General features: G+C 37.9%; 1 protein-coding gene across 3 annotated transcripts in view; it reads left to right on the top strand.

The window, feature by feature from the left end:
- Nucleotides 1-14,565, top strand: part of LOC127629767 (BCAS3 microtubule associated cell migration factor-like) — a 303,774-nt gene that overhangs the window by 270,916 nt on the left and 18,293 nt on the right. For all 3 annotated transcript variants that reach the window (XM_052106997.1, XM_052106998.1, XM_052106996.1), the window contains exon 23: nucleotides 2,982-3,149. In XM_052106997.1, the coding sequence (XP_051962957.1) occupies nucleotides 2,982-3,149 (168 nt within the window). The remainder of the gene's footprint in view (nucleotides 1-2,981; nucleotides 3,150-14,565) is intronic.

Here is a 14,565-nt window from a genome sequence, read left to right as displayed (position 1 = left end):
TCCTCATAGCTCTGTGGTTCAGACAGGATATCCAAATGAAGATGTTAAAGCGAGAGAAAAACGCAATGCTGGGGAGGGGAACCACTTGGGTTGGCTCAGGACTTTTGTCTCTCTCTCTCTCTCTTCTTATGTGTTTCTGCCCATCCAGAACCTTGGCAGGCATTTACCATTTTTCTTTATTTTTTTTATGTCATTTTTTCTCTCTCCAATTTGGTCCTCATGGTGGCATATTGGTTCGCCTCAATCCAGGTGGCGGAGGACGAATCTCAGTTTCCTCCGCATCTTATCACATGGCTTGTTGAGCGCATTGCCTCGGAGACCTAGCACATGTGGAGGCTCAAGCTATTCTCCGCGGCATTCACGCATAACTCACCACATGCCCCACCGAGAGTGAAAACCACATTATAGCGACCACGAGGAGGTTAACCCAACGTGACGCTACCCACCCTAGCAACTGGCAAATGGGCCAATTGGTTGCTTAGGAAACCTGACTAGAGGTACTCAGGACGCCTTGGATTCGAACTTGTGACTCCAGGTGTGATAGTCATCATCTTTTCTTGCTGAGCTACCCAGGCCCCAGGCATTTTATTATTGAATTAGGTGTGTCTGAGCTCTGAGAGGTGTGAATAATGCAGAATGTGGGCTGTGTTGGCTGTCAGACTCTCTGATGAAGAGATCTTCCCTATTCGAGGGATTGAACTTCTGACCTCACATCCTCCGTGGCTTTCACCTTAAGCTTCAGCGTAATGCACTCGGGGTGAGCACTCCAGCTGAGGAGTAGCCTCCCAAATTTATTTAAAAGCACCCTCATTGACTTTCAACAGGGATGACTCTGACGCTGAGCTTCCGTAATTACTGCTGAATGAAACCTTTTGGTTTCGCTCAGATGTTTTCTCTTATTTGTGAAAAAGAAATCCAGTATTGCATGAATTATCTGTTTTCAGCAAAACTGTTAATTTCGATTTTTTTAATCATTAATTGTTCATTATATTGCTTTATCACTAACAGTTACATCACTCATCTGGTCAGCTTGGATGCTCACATACATTCTCTTCTACTGACCTGTTTTCTGTAAACAAATATAGTCCCTGATTAAATCCTACATAAGCCCTGCAAGATGTCCACACACATAAACATGTACTACACACTGCATGCATGTGGATTGTACTGTATTTAAAGCAGCAGTGTTTGTTTTCTAAAGATTTATTTTTTATTTTCATTTTATTTGCAGATCAACAAATGTCACCCTCTGTCACAAGGTTTGAAAATTAAATTCTGTAGTTGTTTTTTGACATGATGAAATATCAAAGCCCTATGATAACATCCAGGGGTGTATGAATAACACGCATTTCTCATGAATATTACAAATATTAGGTTTGCCCAGTTGTTCTAACTGATATGCTAAAAGGCAGACATCCGTAAGTGGGTGCTAGACGTAGTATGGATAAAATGTACAGTATATTCATTCAGTGTGCTGATGCAACCATTTGGCAGATGCTCCTGTTTGGTGTAACAGCAGTTTTATGTGGCCGGTTAAAAGAAAAATTGCACTTCGACCAAACAAAGTGAAACCTTTGAAGGTGGACTGGATAATATCCCTCCAGTTATAAAAGCTGTTACAACCCTTGAATGAAAGTGCAAACAGCTGTATGTCACATTCAGAAATGTACTGTAAAGTCCTGGTATATACAGATCTGTGTTTGTTGTTGTGACGTGTGCTATGACTACACCCACACTGCCTGGAGCTTTGATGGTGGGTCTGTTGAGGAGACAATGGCAGACACAGGACAAACAGCTTTTTATGAAGTGGTGTGAAGTTATCTGCTGTCTGTGAGTCTGGCTGGGCTGGTGTTTTACAGCAGATAACAGCAGGCCTCTTGCCTCCCTATCAGTGCAGCGCCACAGGCCGCCTGCGCCCCTCTCTCGCCCGCACATTAGTGCTTGTCAGAGGCCTTGAGTGCGACTGAGGGTTTGCAGGGGAGCCTAGACAAGGGCAGATTGCCGTTAGCCTACAGATCAAAGGGTCTCCCTACAAGCCCTTTTGATAAAGCAGCTGTATTTCATGTAGCAGGTATCTGTATTAGAGAGACACCCTAGCAACGCCACCATCTGAAATTAAGCATCACAGGAGACAGAGGAGCTCTGCTTGCTTTCTTTTCCTCACACCCCTCCTTATGCAATATCTCTTTTATTGGCATTGAGATTCAAGGGGTAAAAAAACAAGGCCAATTTTTTCGTTTGAAGTCATATTGGCCCACAGTGGTGTTTTTCAGGGGTCAGTCATTTCCTATTTGCTATCCCTGTTGGAGGAAGGGGGATTCGGCTGAGGTCTTGAGCAGCTATGTGTGCCAGATGAAACACAGATAGCTGTTTATGACCTCAGAGTTTCTGGTAGATACACCAGCATAGCCATGTACAGAGTTTTCATGTTATAATGCTATTTACCCATGTAAGACCTCAGTGAGACTGGAGACCGTTCAAGGTGGAGGAAACGAACCATTCACAGGAAAATTAATAGAGGAAAGCGTAAAGCTTAATATGTCGCTTTTCTCCTAAAAGTGCCAATCTCAACAACAACTTTTTACCCTAGAATGTGCATTCACATTGCTGGATCAGCCTAAAAAATAGGACACAGTGTAAAGCGCTTTGGTAACCGCTAAGGTTAAAATAGGTGCTATATAAGTGCAAACCGTTTACCGTATATTGAATCGTAATTTTTCCAAACAGTTTTGGAGATTTCGGTGTTTCCCCATTCAAGTACATTGGAGCTGTACTTGTTTGCATATTTCCTAGATAATACCTACTAAATAGTTTCCCGAGAGGGAGTTATAAAGAAGGCCTCTGAGTAAACGGGTTTGTCTTAAAAGGACTTTTTAATCTATTTAGATTGGATTGATAAAAATTAACACATAATAGGCTTTGATACACTATTTCTGCACTATTAAATAGTGTACTAAAATTGTGTTATTTTCTCTCGGCAGGCATGTTTGATCGCAGCGTCACTCTGCTGGAGGTGTGCGGCAGCTGGCCTGAAAGCTTCGGCCTGCGTCACATGTCCTCTGTTGAAGCCACCGAAGAGGGCCTAAAGGAAAGACTGGCGGACGCAATGTCAGAGTCGCCCAGCAGAGATATTGTAGGCTCTGGGACAGGTGAGCATACTCACTAATAGTTTTATGCATGTGTTGTCAATGAAGATCAAATAACATACATTTCCTCTTTGTTATCATGAATAACAATTAACTGCACAGCTTTAAAGACCACATAAAATCAAATGTCCATGTCTATTTGCTAGTATATGCAAGTGTATTCCTAAAAGTGGACAAAATTAAACTTTAGCAGATACAGTATGTGCATTTTAAATTGTACAGTCTTTCTCTTTCTGGAAAACAGACCAAAAACAAAAACAAAAAAACTGATAACTCATGTTGCACTACACAGATTTTTGTCCAATCAATTGCTCTCTAGAATGAGTATGTCCCTCCCCTGCAACCGACTACCAATTAGCAAATCATAGTTCATGGTTGTAGAGTAACTTTAAAGCCGATTGGACAATTAAGAATAGGAAATATGTTAACAGAATATGGAAACCTGTGCTTGCCAAGATATTTCATTGGGTCTTTAAGCTCATTTATACTAAAAATGATGTAAATGTAGCTTGCCCAAAAATATGGAAACACCTGAAGGCAAACTGCACCTATTTTCATTTTATGTACAAAAGGGCACTTTGAAAATGTATTGATAACTTTGCATAGACAGAGCTCAGGTATTTGTATATTCCTTTCTGTTAAAGACCTACTAACATGGACCATCAGCCAAGTTTGTTTTTCTCATTTGTAGCTCATTAAACTCTAAAGCAAATTAACTCTGTCAGAAGTTAAATTGGTAAACCCTATTTTGATCGATTTACTCTTGCTAATACCTCTGTGACTGGAGGAATCAGTTACGGAAGAATGCGATCCCCAATCGACTATTTCTTTGAATTATGCTAAGATAAGAATTTGTCTTAGTGACAGGCTCCTATTGTATTTATTTGATTTCTCATATAGATCATCTTGGAAAAGGCACATTTTAGAGATTTTATAATAACAAATTAGGTCATTCACATTGAGGAAGAGACAGATTGAAATGAGGGGGAAATTGCCACTCTTGACAGTCCAAATGTTTAACTCGTTTAGGAAGCTGTCGCTCTTTGGCCCTCCCCCCTCCTCTGAACAAGAGTTCCTTTGATATCTGGGGAAAATGGAGGTTGGATCCTGGACGCTGCTGCTTGGAGCAGCGAGGTCACAAGGCCCTAATGCATTTAGCATCGACTGGCCCTCTCTCGTAGCGCGTCTATTAGGCACTAATTTGATTTGTACCTATTCATTTGCAGTCCCTGCAGCAGCACCGAGTTGGCCCTCTCCATAATTGGTTCTGTCTCTATTTTTGCATCATTAGATTAAGGCCGACTCCCGGACACTTGTAGTCTGCGCTTGTCCGTCCATTTATACAGCCTAATGTAACACAAAATTCATTACTGATCACATTACACTCAACTTTTGGCCCTACGGACTGGCGTACGAACATAACGTTAAGCCTCTCCTGAAGCAGGAAACACAGAGTACAGCCAAAAAATAAATTGTGGCGAGAGGCTCTAATTAAGCAGCACAGTGGCTGGGGACAGGGAGCTGGAGCCTCTGATGAGCGCTAGCCATCAGTTATGTCAGTCTGTGTCTTTTTCACCCAGACCTAAGGGCTGCATTCAAGAATCAGTCCCAGACTTTAAGATATCAAGCCATTCTTATTTGGGTCTTTGTTGAAGGTACTGACTAAAGTGTTGAGATTAATGGCTGGATATTCTTAATTACACAATAGACATACTAAGTGTCGTTGGGATTTGCAAAACAACATATTTTAAAAATCGAGTAGTCGTAGGTTGCTTAAATGACTAGCCAACTAGCAGTGCTGTGTAGAAATGGATTACATGTAATCAAGTTCTTGTAATTAGATTAAATTACATTTTAAAATACTCAGTAAGATTGCAGTTAAATTTTTATGGATTACATGATTACATATTAATCAGAAAACAGCAGTAAATTAGTCATAATTAATTGAACCCCCACCTAAATTTTCCTTTTGAATCTTTTTAAATTTTTCATTATAAATCAGCCTACTGCTGATATATGATCAGGAAGTATTTCGGAAGAGAGTGGAATTGCACACACAGACTTGATAATAGCCACTTAAGCCAGGTGGCTAAAAGATGGAGTGATGAAGATGTCTCACTCACTCACTCATTCCACTTTTAAGGAGACACAAGGTGAAAACATTACTGTGCAATATAATATCTGCCTTCCAAAAGGCATTTAGAGGTGTGTTTGCATGTTTTCTCAATTTTACATTGCATATCTAACCAACTCCAGATGAACATTTTGTATTATTATTTGAATTATCATATAAACTATATGTTACTCTGTGGGTTTTGTCCATGTAACACACCAAAATCTGCAAATACACAACATTACTGTATATATTCACAATATAATCCACACATAAATGCAAACCGACTGCATTAGTGCGTTAAAGTTAGTTTTAGTTTCGCAAATTGATTTTGTACTCTGCTTCAAAAATGTAAATGAATGCACTTCTGCCTTTGTGATAACTTCTGATACTGCTGATTCTGAAATTTGACTGGTCTGATCTGTTAGCACACATAGATTGTGTTTGTAATGCTGAAATTGCCAGAGTAAGACTATGTTTGTTTAGCACCTCCTGGGCACCTGTCAATTATTTCCCCCCCCCACAGCACTCAAACAATTAGACCATTTCTTTTCATGAGAAATAATTATGCAGGTAACTAAACACTGCTATAACTGGGAAATACTAGGTCTACATCAAATCCAGTGACTTTAATAATTATTGATTGCTGAAGCCTGGACAAAAATAATACAAATATGGATGTCAATAGTCTAAAAATAATCTTCAAAATAAAAAGTATTCAGACCATCTTTTTTTTATCAGTTAAAATGTGTTTTGGTAATCAGTTCCTGATTACAATTCTGAAGTAATCAACTCAGCACTGTCAAATAGTCATCTGAATAAAGTCTTGTTTAATTAGCCTGGTTTTGGGTTCATCTAAACATGATCAGACAAATTTAGGGAGTGTTTACATAAAATGTGTTATTGCATTCAAAAACAGCTGGAGACAGAGCTAACAGAATGCACATTTTTAAAATATGGACTATTTTTATTGTGACATGGTGTCTTAAAAACATAACTCTCATGGTTGGACTTAGCCAAGAAAAAAAAGAATTACTGCACGCTAATTAAAGCACCGCTGCTAAAATGTGGAAACTAGAAAATTAAATGTAATAAAACTTGTGATGAACTAGTGTACCTTACTAATCAGTTTTTGAATCTTTAGCTGACCATTTTTTCTCATCCATAATATGTAGTCATATGACTATGGCATGTGTGGGATTTAACTGATCACCTATAAAGCAGCGTGGGATTGTGACAGTGATTTGTGGGTGAGCCAGTCCATCTGTGTATGTAATACCTGAGCAGCTTTCTTTGTAGTTGTGGGACACCCCATTTAAAAAGGCAGGTTCATTTGTGAGCCTTTTTGAAGGGCAAAAGCAGATGGTTCAGCACTTAGCTTCTCCTCACGCAAAGGCGCTTCTTCAGAAAAGGATTGTAGCGTCAGGGGACAGCTGACTCTTCTTCTTTATCAATTGCTAACTACTTCTCCATGTTTCACTCCATTCCTTTTTCCAATCCTCTGATTTCTCTTTTCTGCCTTTCACATACAGTATTCCCAAAAAGTATTTGAACACGTAAAACCCCTAAATGTCATTGGATTATTTACAAAATATCAAAACAAGTGGCATCTACAAACAAATGATGCCAGACCTTTCCCAGAACTAGGCTCTTCTGAGCCACTTTTAACCAAATGATCTCAAGAGGATTTTTAGTGGATGTATGAAGTCGGTTCCCCTCAAGTTCACACAGGTGTTCTAGCAGAATAACCACCAGAGGTGGGTAGAGTAGCCAAAAATGTTACCCAAGTAAAAGTACAATTATTTAAAAAAAATTATATTACTCAAATAGAATTTTACTGCCTGCCTTATAGCACACATCTTTCTCCTCAGGAAGCAGTAGCAATGCAAGCATGGCTCATAAAATTAGTATTGCAATGCTATTATGATTTAAAACAGATCAGACAGAATTCTGAAGTGATTTAAATGTACTTTTAAAAGATATAGAGATTTTGCTGTGGCGCAGGATTCTGTCAACATGCCCAGAACATATACAGTATAAGCTGTTGGCTCATGGGGGCCAGGTTTACATCTGATCTGGGTCATGTCCCGATCGCTCTGTCACCCCTACTTTCATGTCTACTCTTTTCTTTCTGATGAATAAATGGGAAAAAGTAACTTTAAAAATATATATATTTTAAAGATATGGTGATTTATACACATGTATGGTTTGTGTGGTTGATTAGAGTAGCAGAATTGTAGTTTGAAATGGTTTATGGAAGATATTTATGGCAGTGTTAAAGTTAAGAGGGCCCTCTCTCTCTCTCTCTCTGTCTGCTGGTCTAAATATACGCATTCATTTAAAATTATTAAGGCCGATGGGTTTTTGTGCACTTGATGGAGAGCCCACACTGTTGGAGCAGGACACGCCACAATTGTTGCATCTATGTTAAGATGTTAGAGACAGCTCTCAAGTTCCCTCTCTTTTCTTTCTTTCTTTCTTTCTTTCTTTCTTTCTTTCTTTCTTTCTTTCTTTCTCTTTCTAGGTGTCCCTGAGTAAACAGTTCAACCCTCAGGGCAGATGGGTGATTCTCGCGAAATTAGACATATGAGGTGTCATGAAACATTTTGATGATAAAAGTAAATGCTATCAAAATAAGAAGGATACAGTTATAAACATCTCTTCATGTACTATTTTGCACATGATTTCAAATGACATCATAAATACCAATTTTGTTGTTTTTTCCGCATTTAAGGGGAAATTTTTCATTACCGCAACGTGTCCATGACTGGATTTGTGTTCTTTGAGATGGAAATATTTATAATTAAAAAATATAAAAAATAAAATGCTTCAGTGCATGTTATACTATAAACATTTACAGTAAAGAAACATGTGGTATTTGTTGATCATTGGTAAATGTAGTGACAATAATAAGGAATATAAATGTGTCCAAGACCAATTTTCTCATCCTCTGCAACAATTTTCAATCATTGTTTAAGTCCTCAAGGAACTAACATTTTCAAGAAATTTTGTTGGAAGGGACATAATTGACTGTGACACTCAAGATGGCTACCAGGTAAGCGGTTCTTATTTTTTCTCTCCAAATAAAAGTTAAAATTGTGTTTGTCATAGTACCTACACAACTTTTTAGTTCTCATTACTGAAACATGAGTTTGTTAAGTTTTAAAAAATGTTGCCGTTTTAAATTTTTGATTACTATATACCCCATTATGGTCTAAATATAAAAAGAGAGGGAAAGTTTAGCTAACCCTCATTTAGCTTCCACAGTTAGCAAGAATGTTTAAGGTCGCTCATCCTCCGCAACACCATTATCATTCACCGCAACAATTGAAGGCCTGTTGCGGTGGAGATACTCAATGTTTCGGTAATGAGAAACAGACTTATGAAGGAGGGACATGCACTATAACTCTTGCTCATTTCAATATAACTTGATATTTGCCTTAAACACTTCTTGAACAAATTGCGTAAACCTTGCAGAAATGTCACCTCCTCTGCTAGACATTTCTGCATTTTACCTGACATATGGGCAAAACATAAAAAACGATCATGAATGAGTTACAGTTGGGGGAAAACGTGATTGGTACAAAGTAGAGATGCACCGATTGCAATTTTCTTGGCCGATTTCGATTTCCGATGTTTTTGCAAGTGTGACCTGCCGATACCGATTTTTCCGATTTTCTTTCCAAGAACTATTATTGACCACATATACAAACAAAATCTACCTTGCTTCAATGCTAAATTTTATTTTCATAATAAAATAAATTATTAAACATTACAATTTCCCCCAAACTGCACTAAGTTACAGGATCTTCTCTCACTTAAACAACTCTCAAAATAAAGTGCTCTGTGACTGAAGGTAGAAATAACAATTAACTGCAAATGAGTTGCTTTATATAACAGATGTCATTTTCCACTATTTTTATAAATGGACATTTTTCTCTTTATTACTCGTCTAACAAAACAATTCCAAAGATCTGAAAAACTGAAGTGTCCAATACGCTCAACTTACGTTAGATGTACAAATATCAGTTGTAAAACAGAGCACTGCTTCAGGAATGGCTTGCATACCTGTCAACACTCCCGTTTTTCCCGGGAGTCTCCCGTTTTGTTATTTCTCCCAAAAAAACTCCCGTAATTTGTATGGCCCAAACCACATTATATGAATAATCACATCAATATATTATTCCAAGGTGGTCCTGTTGCCATGACCACAATCTGGCAACCTACAACCCATTTGCACTGTTGATATCTGCGCAGGTAGTAGACGCGGGATGTTAAATCAAGCATCACTGGTAGATGGGAGGAGAAGAATCAGCTGGTGCTCCAGTGAAAAAACAAAATATACATGCACATTTAACAACAGCTGGATGGAAGAATTGAATTTCATATCCCGAAGCCATATCGACAATGCCCACGCCTTTTGTAATGTGTGTCGCACTGATTTTAATATCGGACACGGTGGGAAAAATTACGTTAAATCACAACGGCACAATTTGTATGTCTTTAGCCTGCCTCTGCCATCCATCACCCCCCTTCCCCTCTCCCGGATTTGTGTACCCAAATGTTGACAGATAACAGGCTGCGTGCGTGACATGACACGACATTAAACAACTCGGGCAACGCGACGTCAGAAAGTACCTCATACTCTGTATCGAGGAAATTGATCATATTTCTGAACCCTTTGTCCTCAACTATGGAGAACAGCTGGTCATCCAGGGCCATGAATTGCATAATTTTCCTTGTAATTGCTTTGGTCTTTTCGCTGCTCATACCAAGGAATGATAGGAGAGGCTGCTGACTTGTGGCTGGCTCTGAGCTCTGGCCAGCTTTAGCCGCTTTCACTTTTTAGCTTCTTTTTTAAAATGGGCATTTTCAGCTGGGTGATGGTGTTATAAATGTCTAATTAGGTTTGTTGTTCCGAAAGTTATTGTGGTGGTTCCCCCACGGTTTACTTTGGCCTTACAATTATTACACATTTCGAACTTTATATATACTTCACTCACACAGTGAAGATCTCCCACGCCAATGACATGTTTACATGCGGCTGTGACATTATTGCCTGCGCCGCTGGCAACAAAACGGACCGGCTTGGAATCGGTAAGACGTGAGGCTGACCGGCCGGTCACCGGTCCAGGCCGAGCATGCGGAAAATCGGCTAATTCCGGTCCCTGGCCGGTCGATCGGTGCATCTCTAGTACAAAGCAGTCGTTCCAGTTGTTTGTTTTAGTTGTTTGACCAACTCATAAATCGAGTTGCTGCTATTCAAGTTCTTCACATTAAATTATTCTCAGAAAAAGGTTGTGTGGTTGAATGTCAGGACCAAAGTGTTTTAGCTAAACTAAAATCTTTTTACAAGAGCACATGATGCTGTTACATTTAAATGTTTCTCAGGACCACATGATAATATGTTACATTGAAAAAGTTCTCATGAACACATGATTATATGTTATACTAGAATGATAATATTTATACTAATGGTTGTATATTTGTTAGTACTACAGTGTAGGCTACATGACATGATTCTTTATGAGCATAACATTGTAACTTATATACACAACACTTGTTAACACAAGGCATGGTACTGCGATGATTACGATAAATGAGAAAATGAAACTCTGTTCATGAAATAAATATTATTTAAAAAATTGTATGCATTTTAAATATGTAAAATAGGGTTAGGCATCAAACCCCTTTATCAACAGTTGATGTGTGAGCTAAATCTCATTTCCGAAACATTGATTCTCATTACCGAAATGGAATTTTCATTACCGCAACATGTATCTTTTTTACAAATTAAGTAATAATTAGATAATCATATTTTGTTTTAAAATGTATATACATATTACACAACACTACTTATTGGAGGTCTGCTACATAACAAATGTGTATGTTATCTTTTAGTAAAACAATTAAAATAAATTGTAAATCATCGCGTATGTTTCGGTAATGAGAGAAAATAAGGAAATTACAAAAAATAATAAATATGAAAAAGTAATCTCTCCAGAGTTTTACATAGCTTTGACCACGAGTAATAAGAGTCTACTTTAACATTAGCCAAAAATATACATTTTTAACCATATATTTAATTTTTTATGGACTTCATCTAAAAATGTAAATAATTATATAGGAAATATTTTTTTAAATCTTGTAAAAATAATGGTTATAGTAAGTTCAGACCTTAATCTTATATGTGCAAAAAGAAAATTGGCTTTAAGGGCATTTTAAAAATTCTGATGCTGGACACCTTCTAAATCTGGATTTCGTGAGAATCACCCAGATATGTCACATCGACACACATACAGTATATAGACTCCCCTATACAAACAAAGTTTCTCAAGTGGACACGTGATACACCAAGTCTCTGTTTTATAAGTATACACACGGTTGCCCAGTCAGGCTTGGAAGACATTTTTTTTTTTACACACACATGCTGTGACCACCACCACTGAGCTGACTAAACTGTGACCTGCTGAACTTGAACAATGCACTTATATCCACCAGTAACATGGCCAGACGCTCCAGTGCGCCAAAAATATGTCTTTCACTCGATTGGCTGTTAGCAGTCGTGAAGCAGGATGTTTGTTTTTCGACCTCTCCAAAGTCATGAAAACATTCATCACTCCACATTCTAGCCTGTGCACACCAGGTCGTCATACTTTTAGTATAGTTTATAAAATTGTCAGGTCCTGTTCAAACTGGTTTTATGATTGATTTCATTATTTGACCAGAGGTTGGTTATTAGCGTATGGTTTTGTTGGACTTACTCAACCTGCCTTTGAGTAGTCTTTGGATGTGGTCCATGGCAATCCGATCTTATCTTGAAAATACGAAGACACTGCTAATATAAGCTTAATTAATGACATTCATTGTATTTTAAAAAAATTTTGGCGTTCATGTGTATGTAGTCTGATTAGGCCTGTAAATGAGAACTGTTGATTTAATCAGCTGTTAAGAACAAGGTTTTTGTGCTGATTGATGAGTTGATGGTGTTATGAGAGGGTCTTATTTTTTTACTTTAGGGTAGATTTCATTGTCTGTGCTAATGCACACTGAGGTTGTGTTTCAATAAGCTCCCATTTTTTGCACATCCCATTAAGTCATCCATTTCTGGGGCTAGAAATGTAGTTTGGAAATTTCATGTTTAAATTCTCTCAAGTCCTCAGAGGATGAGTGCAAGTGGAAATTTATGACTACATATCCTTATATTTTATCAAATAATGCACATACCTAATGTGCATCATTTGTTTGATGTCTGAATGCCAGTATGTATGCACATTATCTGTTAGCTTTTTTGGGGGATTCTCTAAAACCTGTCTAGAAAATAATTATTACAATAATTAATAATTATTAAATTACAATAATTATTAAATGAAAATAATTAATTAATTACAATAATTGTAATTAAAATCAGCAAAAATGAAAGACCGTACCATGTAAGTACTACTATGATGTATAAATACTTCACAATTTAAATATGATTAATAATGCAGTAATGATAAGTGAGGCGTAAAATGTGAGTAACTTTCACAAATGTAGTCACAATGCAGAATATCTTAATGGCCCTAAAACTAGGATTCATTTTCTATATTCAAAATATTATTTATATTTAATTATTTTGATTTTTGAGTAAAATAGGGCCAGCACATTTACTTAACAGGTTTCTTGAGAATCACCTTTATAAAAATAAAGAAAGAAGAAGCATCAGGGCAAGTGCATATTTCATAATGGCACTGCACTTTTTAAGAGCAATAATAAAATGCACAATGTCCTGTTATACAGCGATACCAGGTTAATATTAATATGTGACTTTGCAATTCAGTCATCATTTCCCCAATGTTTAGTGGATCAAGGCCCTTGCTAGTACCTATGTTTTTGTGTGTGATATTCTAATTCATGACATAAGTCAAGTCAAGTGTACTAAGGAACTAGGGAGTGGAATGAGAAAGGCTAAGCTTCACAAGCTATTTTTTTATGTCATGTATGCTAACAGAACAATGAGGTTTGACCAAAGATTAGGCATGAAAGTGAATCTGTGCTTGGTTTGGATCAAACAATACATTGAATAAGCTGCTACTCTTATTAAACAAGCCTTGAGTTGATGATTTGAAACAGGCACATTTTGCCAGTGATTTTTTTCAGTGCTGGAACACTGTATATCTGTAATGGCGTATTATTTCAGCATACAGCAGGGTAGATCATGTTCATGGCTTCGTGAAAATCCTCCATTGTTTGCTTACATGGTTAATGACAGTAATATTCTCTGTTTAATTTGGACCGAGTCACAAGTATTAATTTGCCAAATCACAAGCTATTATCAGAGAGAGCGTTCTGTACCTTGATGTCCCGGCTTGTTTTAATGGCGAGCGATAGCCATCGCTAGAGCAACAAGGCACAGCTGAAAGCACAGCAGCCCAGCCACCCGCCACATAAAGGATTTAGTACACTGCTTATCAATCATCCACCACCTATACTCGGCACACGGACGATGGTTTACACAAACAAACCCAGCACTAATCTGAGTCTGCTCAGTCTCTGATCCCAGTACCTCAATGGAGTTCAAGGGAGCGTACTAGACCATGAGTTTGTGCTGAAAGACTTTGGTGTTAAAAGGCACGTATTATTGGGAGATGTTTTTAGTGCCTGGTACATGTAGGTGTGTACATGTCATGTATATCTAAAAAAAAACATCATATGTCGTCATTTAAATCTTTATTTGCTTTGACGGAATGGGCTCCCTTCTAGCTCTGTGATACTCCATTTATGGACAGGAGAAGAGAGGACGGACATGATTGTAGGGATATTAGATCCATTTCTGCATGTGTGTTGATCTGACCTCTGTGGAGTTGTTGCTAAGTGTAGGGCCTGTGGCTCTCAGGGATTTTGCTGTGCCATTGACCGTGACGTTGTGCTCTGGACATTGGGCTCAGCTGTAGCTGACATCAGTACTCACATTCTCTGAGACCAGGCTATGTCAGGCATGAATGCATAAAGAAATATACAGATAACTCTCTGTGGTTGTTCTCACAGGGAGATAGATAAATGGATGGATGGATCTGTGCTTGTTTTCAGCATCTCTGCAGTGAGACATATTTTTATGACAATTGTGACCTTAAAGATAATTAGATTTGATTGATTGATTGATTGATTGATTGTGTTCAGTGTCTGTGTACAGTTGCTGTTCCAAATCTAACAAATCAGACAGCAAGATAACACCCAATATGCCATTGTTTTTAAAGTTAAAAAACTATTTATCAATCATTGCTGTCACTTTCAAGTTCTCAAGCACTCAGGTACTCATTATACCCT

This window comes from Xyrauchen texanus, chromosome 36, assembly GCF_025860055.1.
Source record: "Xyrauchen texanus isolate HMW12.3.18 chromosome 36, RBS_HiC_50CHRs, whole genome shotgun sequence".
NCBI classification, from domain to species: Eukaryota; Metazoa; Chordata; class Actinopteri; order Cypriniformes; family Catostomidae; genus Xyrauchen; species Xyrauchen texanus.
Note: the sequence above shows the minus strand (reverse complement) of the source record. Positions and strands in the feature narration are given on the sequence as shown.